The sequence below is a fragment of the Myotis davidii genome, unplaced genomic scaffold, assembly GCF_000327345.1.
Source record: "Myotis davidii unplaced genomic scaffold, ASM32734v1 scaffold963, whole genome shotgun sequence".
Lineage (NCBI taxonomy): Eukaryota > Metazoa > Chordata > Mammalia > Chiroptera > Vespertilionidae > Myotis > Myotis davidii.
In genome coordinates, this window is record NW_006294116.1 from 260,812 (window position 1) to 268,933 (window position 8,122).

General features: G+C 44.0%; 1 protein-coding gene across 1 annotated transcript in view; it reads right to left on the bottom strand.

Annotated features, from left to right (window-relative positions):
- FAM13A (family with sequence similarity 13 member A) overlaps positions 1–8,122 on the bottom strand; it is a 250,927-nt gene that overhangs the window by 19,494 nt on the left and 223,311 nt on the right. The window contains exons 15-18 of the mRNA XM_006768190.2: positions 4,265–4,478; positions 3,660–3,798; positions 2,315–2,396; positions 404–624 (exon numbers count right to left, since the gene is read on the bottom strand). Of these exons, the coding sequence (XP_006768253.1) occupies positions 404–624; positions 2,315–2,396; positions 3,660–3,798; positions 4,265–4,478 (656 nt within the window). The remainder of the gene's footprint in view (positions 1–403; positions 625–2,314; positions 2,397–3,659; positions 3,799–4,264; positions 4,479–8,122) is intronic.

An 8,122-nucleotide genomic window follows, 5' to 3' on the forward strand; every position in this document is an offset into this window, starting at 1 on the left:
TTTCTTTTGCATTTCCTCTCCATTTACATTTTGAAGCAAATTTAAATTACTGTTTTTCTTTAGTGGATGTTCCCCTCTTTGAGGTCAGGAGCCCTATCTTTACATCTCCTGCTCTCCCTGCCTTACACACTGTGCCTGCATCTCCTAGACCAGTGGTTGGCAAACTGCGGCTCGCGAGCCTCATGTGGCTCTTTGGCCCCTTGAGTGTGGCTCTTCCTAAGCCTTAGGAGTACCCTAATTAATAACAATGTACCTACCTATATAGTTTAAGTTTAAAATATTTGGCTCTCAAAAGAAATTTCAATCGCTGTACCGTTGATATTTGGCTCTGTTGACTAATGAGTTTGCCGACCACTTGTTTAGGGTGAGCAGTTAGCTTGGGGCCTTCACCAAATCACCACACCTTAATGTCCTCGGGACGGCTGCTCTCTGCCCGCTTCTCCTGCAGCTTCCGCTGGATGGAGTCCAGCGTGGCTTCCACATTGGGCTTGATTGCTTTATCTACCACCTCTTGCTTCTTCTCATCTTCTTTCTCAAGTTGGGAACCAAAACTCCTGGGGAGTGTGTTGCTTCGCTGCCGCAGCCTGGGGGTTAGGTCCTCTTCAGATATCTTTAGTTTTGACTCTAGTTGAAAAAATTTGGGGGCAGAGATATAGGAGAATTGATGTCTGTGATGTTAATAGCAACTTAGTCCTGCCTCTCTCCCTGAAGGTATATAATTATAACATTAGTTGAAACACCTAGGTTATTATATAAAACCTGAGAAAATGATAATGTCTTCCTGGGCTATCTGAACAGTTTCCCTAACCTTCATTCCTGAGAAAGCTCTAGGTCTTTTACTGAATATCTGTACTTTAGCCACACCAACCTGCTCACTGTTCTCAGAATGTGGCAGGTGTTCTCCTACACTTACTGCCTTCGTGTTTACAGGTACTTACTGGTACTGATCCAGTGCCCAACTGCTGGCCAACTTTTTGTGTGTGACTCATGTCCCTCATTTTGGAATTATTTTTTATTTTGTATTCTATTTAGTTGCTTATATGTCTGTCTCCTAAAAGACAGCAAGCTCCTTGAGGGACAGGGGCCAAGTCCTTTTTATATTCATTTCTGTGTCTACGTCTTCTAATACCACAGTAAATAAAGCCTTAAACAGGTACTTAATGAGTATTGAATTGAAACCATTATCTTTTTATTAGCGATTTAGGAAAATGAAGAAATGTTACAGAATTTGCATCTTAGAAAATCTGGGATACTTTGTGATTAAGACCATGGAGAAGGTGTCCCCTAATTGCTGAGAGCACTGGGAAGCAGCCTTAAGGAACTTGTCTTTCTGGCATATTTTATTATTTTTTTAAGATATATTTTTATTGATTTCAGAGAGGAAAGGAGAGGGAGAGAGAGAAAGAAACATCAATGATGAGAGAGAATCATTGATCGGCTGCAGTCTGCACGTGTCGGAGATCACTTATTGTCTTCACTAGCAGAGAAGCGTAGAGAACCCAAAAGCTGGTGACCTTTGAAGCCCAAGCAAAGGTCGGAACTGTGCACCACCCAGTTAATCTAGATAATGGTAGCTGAAGAATCCTCCCCACCTTAATTCATTTAATTACTTATGTAAATCCTTATTGATAAGATAGTCTGCCTATTACTGGAAATTGCCTGCTGATGAGTTAGTCTGTGTGTTACTGGAAACTCCCTACCTAGGGGCTATCCCGAGATCAATAAAAGCTTGGTGAGGCCTTAGCACCAGTGGAAGTCCTTCTCCTTGAGTTGGGCTTGCCCGCCAGGCTCCCCAATATTTCCAAATTATCTCATGTCTCTTGTCTCTTTTCTTTCATTTGTGTGCAGCTCCGCTTTCAGATCCTGAACCACATGGGATGTGGAGGGAAAACACACTCAACATGCACATTTCCTACTAAGGATAGAGCCTGCAACCCAGGCATGTGCCCTTGACTGCAATCTAACCTGGGATCTTTCAGTCCACAGGCTGATGCTCTATCCACTGAGCCAAACAAGCTAGGTCTCTTTCTGGCATATTTTAGCAGTGGCACTAGGCATGAGATTCTATATATATAGAGAAGAAGAGAGAGGGATAGAGTTAGAAACATCGATGAGAGAGAAACATTGATCAGCTGCCTCCTGCACATCCCTACTGGGGATGTGCCCACAACCAAGGTACATGCCCTTGACCAGAATCGAACCTGGGACCCTTCAGTCCGCAGGCCGATGCTCTATCCACTGAGTCAAACCAGTCAGGGCAATGTACCTGGCTTGTTTATTAGAAACCACACCATAGGTCTAGAGCTTTACCTACCTTTTAGTTGTTTCCGGAATTTGGCAAGGTCGTTTGTCCACTTCAGAACCTCAGGATTGGCTGCTTTGTCGCTGTGGGAGGGCTGAGAAAAGGAAAATTATGGTGAATGTCTTGGAATTGGAATTGGAGCAGGAAAAAGAAGCATTTGATGATCAGTTTGTGTTAAGAAGGAAGGAAACATGAGTCTCATTGGAATAAGAAATTAACCAGGACCAATCAGGGCAAACTTCACAAGTTTAATTCCAGCATCCTTCTTTACATCTGATTATTTTTGATGCTTTTAAAGAATTCCTCAGAGGCAAAATGCTGAATTTTTATGGTTACGAACTTGTATAAGGCCCATGGATGGCCCTGTTTCCATTACTTGTAGGGTTCAACCTGTCAGGCTAACAGAATAGAAAGCAGAGGAGTGTCTGATATTCTACTCTGCAACCCCTTGAAAAATGCCTTTTTGCTCTTCTTATGGGAAATACCAAGGAAAGAGCTGAGAGTAGAATGAGGTCAGTACTAATGAAATTTTAGAAGATAATCTTGAATTAAGTTGTAGCCAAAGAAAAGACATCACTTAATGACTTTCCCATTCTGGTTCACTGATAAGTTTACAGAATGGGAAACTGAAGTGTTCAAGTTATCCTATATAATAAAGGGTAATATACAAATCGACCCTAATGGTGGAACGACTGGTCGCTATGATGACACTGACCACCAAGGGGCAGAGGCTCAACGCAGGAGCTGCCCCCTGGTGGTCAGTGCGCTTCCACTGGGAGAGCTCTGCTAAGCCATAAACCGGGCTGACAACTGCGAGTGCAGTGGCGGTGGCGGGAGCCTCTCCCGCCTCTGTGGCAGCACTAAGGATGTCCAACTGATGGCTTAGGCCCGCTCCCCAAGGGAAGTGGGCCTAAGCCAACAGTTGGACATCCCCTGAGGACTCCCAGCTTAGGCCCAATCCCCGGGGAGCTGGCCTAAGTTGGCAGATGGATATCCCCTAAGGGCTCCCAGGCTGCCAGAGGGATGTCTGACTGCCAGCTTAGGCCCGATCCCCTGGGGAGCGGGCCTAAACTGGAAGGTGGATATCTCCCGAGGGGTCCTGAACTGCAAGAGGGCGCAGGCCAGGTTGAGGGACACCCCCGAGTGCACAAATTTTCATGCACTGGGCCTCTAGTTTATAAGAACACATTTGTGCGAGGAAAATGCTAGTACATGATGTTTGAGGTGTATGAGAGTTCACTACCCAGTCTTTATTGCTTTTTTGCTTTGAGACTCCCTAGATATCTTGCTTAACCTTTACCATTTCTCTGCATTGCCGACATGTTGGCATGTCACATCAGAGAGAGGAGGCACTTACTTTGTACTTCCTCTCTTCTTCGAATCTGTCCTCAAACTTCCGGATCTTCTTTTTAAGACTCTGAATCCTTCGTGTGAGCTGGGCAGGTGTCAGGTCCTCGTGTTCGTCATCGTAGGACCCCAGAGAGCAGCTCCGTTGCCTGTGAGGGGAAACCTTGAGTCAGCTCCCCAGCAGTGAAAAGAGCTGGGGGATGAGAGGAGGCATGGAGGGGGAGGGTGTGAATGGTCTTCATGCTCTCCAGTAAAATAAACTGGACTACTAATTTATTTTGTGACTTTGGGCTCTATATGTCCCACCTATTAAATGGGTCTAATTTCCTCTAGCTCACATTTATAATTAGCAAAGTTAGGATGGAAATGTCTGCTGAGGCTTCAAAGTTAAATTTGAGAGAGCTTTGGAAAGGAGGTGCCAACGCAAATTCAGTATGTGATGTTGCAGTTGGGCCACAGTTCAACTGAGAAACTACGATGAAGCCTGTGTCCCAGGGGGGAGAATTTTAAATATATTCCTTCACAGACTTACAGCTTAATTAAGAAAAATTATTGCCCATCAGCCATGACTATCCTAATGATGATGCATTTGCTGATCAACAAAAAAAACCCTACCTCATGAAAGAGTGGGAATTTGGAGGAGAAGGAGGCACTTCTGTGTCATCCAGGTATTGCCTACTCTGTCCATACGAGTAGAACCGAGGAGAGATCATGGGGTCGCTATCTTCATCCAGAAGCTGACGAATGAGATCCCCGACTGGTGGGGAGAGGGGAGCATCATCAGAGTCCCCGTTCTCCTGCTGCCATGAGGACAAAGCAGGCATGGGATCTGGAAAATAATGAGGGTTAAGAGGTCAAAATCATTCTTAAAAAAAAAAAACAAGCCCTCAACCCAGGCATGTGCCCTGACCGGGAATGGAACCATGACCTCCAGGTTCATAGGTCGACACTCAACCACTGAGCCATGCCGGCTGGGCCAAAATTGTTCTTTAAAGCACAACTGTTTGCCACGTTTTCTGAAAGCATTAGGAGGCAATGAATTTAAGAGGCACAGAATGGTTTCTCATTTTAGATTTAACCCCTTCCCCGGCAGAAACGTGTATACACGTTTTCACAAAATGTTCTTTTTTCAGTCGTCGACGAGTATACTTGTCTAAAACTTTACCTTCAAAAACCAGCTACATACGTATATACTCGTCGATTTTAAGCCTTTGTAAGCCATTCTACGTGTGAAATGAGTATTCTCGTCAAATCGTACGCCTTGCAGAGGCGATAGGGTAGAGCTGTGGGATTTCAAGGACATTGTTACTAGACTTGCTCCGACAGCCATTGTCGTCGGATGGGTGTTGTTTGCATCCACATTTGCATTCATTTTTTTTAGCATTTTCAAGTGTTACACCCCAAATGTCTAGTGCAACGGAAGATAGTGAATATGAATCTTCCCTCAGAAGCTTGAATACTTCTGATAACTCTGCCAGTTCATCAGACAATGACTATTTCTCGACAAGTGAGGAGGAGGAGGGGGGTGAGGGGAGAGCTTGGAGAAGCCTCGAGTTGTCAGAGGAGCGTATGAATGCACCACCACCATGTTTTCCTTTCACAGGAAATCCTGGAATAAAGATTGATGAAAACCCAGCAGAACTGAGTCCATTTGAATTCTTCAGTCTTTTTATTGATAAAAGGATTATTGACTCTGTACTGGTAGAGACTAATCGTTTTGCTGAACAAACTGGGCAAGATGATTCTTTGTGGCGCCCTGTAACAGAGGCTGAACTTTTTGTATTTTTTGCCATGAAAATGCTTGGGGGTATTGTGAAAATGCCAGAAGAAGAAATGAACTGGTCACATGATGAACTGCTTGAAAGACCAATTTTTCGGCAGCTAATGACTATGAAACGGTACAGTAAGATAAAGCAATATCTTCATTTTGTAGATAATGAAACTCATGATGCACAAACTCACCCTAACCCAAAATTGTATAAGATTTATAATGTATTCATGACATTGTATGAGAACTTTGGGAAGTATTACACCCCTAGGCAAGATGTATGTATAGATGAGAGCCTTATGTTGTTCAAAGGAAGGTTAGGATGGGTACAGTACATTCCACTGAAAAGGAGGAGGTTTGGAGTGAAATATTTCATGTTGTGTGAATTGAAGACTGGATATGTGTACAACATGACCATTTATGTTGGCAAAGGAACACAGTTTGATCCAGAGTATGATGCATATCCTGTGAGTTTGCGTGTTGTTTTATCTTTGATGAAGCCCTTATTTGGGAAAGGTTATTGTGTTACTGTGGATAACTATTACACTAGTCCACAATTAGCTGATGCTCTAGTTATGAACCAGACTGATACTTATGGAACTCTACGTATGAATCGAAAAGAAGTGCCAGAAGAACTGAAAAGAAAAAAACTGAAGAAAGGAGAAGTTGCAGCATTTCAGAGAGGCAAGGTAATGACTCTTTGTTGGAAAGACAAAAAGGATGTTGCAATGCTATCAACCATTCACAACCCAGCCATGCATGACATTGAGACAAGACAAGGGCCTGTGAAGAAACCCAAAGTTGTATGTGAATACAATCATACAATGGGAGGAGCTGACAAGGTGGACCAGCAACTGGTAGATTATCCCATTCCAAGGAAACGGGGTAAGAAATATTACAAGACAGTTTTCTTCCATTTGATGGATATTGGAGTATGGAATGCTTTCATCCTGCATCAAGAAGCATTCACTCAGTCAGGGAAAAAAAGCCTAACACACCTGAAGTTTCGTTTGGAAATTATACGATACATATTTGGCAAGTATGGACCTGCTTTACCACCAAGAAGATCACCAGGTAGACCCTCGACATCACCAGGAAGTTTGCGGCATACGCCAGGAGGACATTTTCCAATGGAAGTTCCACCAACAGAAAAAAAGAAAAATCCAACAAGAAAATGTGTTGTATGCAGTCTGAAGCGTGACCATAGAGGGAAACAAGTCAGGAAAGAGTCACGCTACATGTGTAAAGTTTGCCAAGTAGCTCTATGTGTTGTGCCATGCTTTGAAAAGTACCATTCTAAATAATTTCATCTAGAAACTTTCTGAGGAAATACTATTCTTTTATATGTGGGGAACAGACATTGATATTATTGTGCCCATTGTACATAATTAACCCCTTCCCCAGCAGAAACGTGTATACACGTTTTCACAAAATGTTCTTTTTTCAGTCGTCGACGAGTATACTCGTCTAAAAACTTTACCTTCAAAAACCAGCTACATACGTACCATTCTAAATAATTTCATCTAGAAACTTTCTGAGGAAATACAAAAGTTAACCACAAAAATGGGAAGAAAAAATAATTACAAACTGTTTTCATAACCAGCATCAAAAATACTATATAGAACCAAAATAAAAAAATTAGTCTGAAAAAGAAACGTTTTTAACAAAAAAATTGTTGGGGAAGGGGTTAAGGTTCTGACTAGAGACACTATGTCCCAACCAGAATCACCAGATTGTCTGAGAGCCATCATCTGCCTTCTATCTCCATCCTCACTTGCTTTCAAAAGAGAATTTGCTAGGGCTACCCTTAGGAACAGCCTTGAAGGAGCAATGGTGTCTGTCCCGACTCCCAGCTGCAGGTCACTGGCAGGAACTTTCCACACTTTCATACGGAAAAGAAATGTATCGGGGAGGAAGATACTTGGCATCCTGGCTATCCATCTTTCATTAATGTACAGAACTCCAGCTAAGGCATCACAGTAATTGTGAGTGAGCCCATGATTTAAGAGCTTGTGCCTTCCACTGAGGTTTTAGGTAAGCTGTTTCGTGCGCTTCTGCTTAGTGGTTAGAGTTAGCATGTTTAAGATGCATGCTTTTCAGTTGAAATTTTAGAAGCTGCTCAAGAATACAGTTAAAGTGGAATATACAGGCCGCCGCCCCGCCACGCTGCGCTCCAACCGCCTCCTCCTCCTCAGTAACGCGGGGAGAACCAAGATGGCGGCATAGGTTAACGCCGGAGATTGCTGCTTCGAACAACCAATTCAAATTACGCCTGAAACACGGAACGGACACCATCCAGAACCACAGGAGGGCTGGCTGAGTGGAAATTCTACAACTAGGAGTAAAGACAATATCATACCCAGACTCAGAGGAGGCACAGTGTTGAAGTGAAATTCTCAGGTGCCTGTGCGCGCGGAGCGGGCTAGTGGTGCGGAGGGCATGGTTGTTGTTTACAATCGGGAGGGAGCTTCAGACTCTGAGCTCCAGATCCGGGCGAGACTCTAGGGACTCAGACTCAAACGGGAGAAGCGGGACTGTCTGGCCTCGGTCAGAATTCGAGGGCAGCTTTCTCTCCGAGGTTTGCAGCAGTTGCTGGTACTCTGTGAGACAGAGTCCCTAGGGAGGGAACTGCGAGCAGCCCTGTTGATCCCCAGGGACCCGCCCCGCCCAAGCCCTGCGCAGAGCCATTTGCCGATAGACTCAGG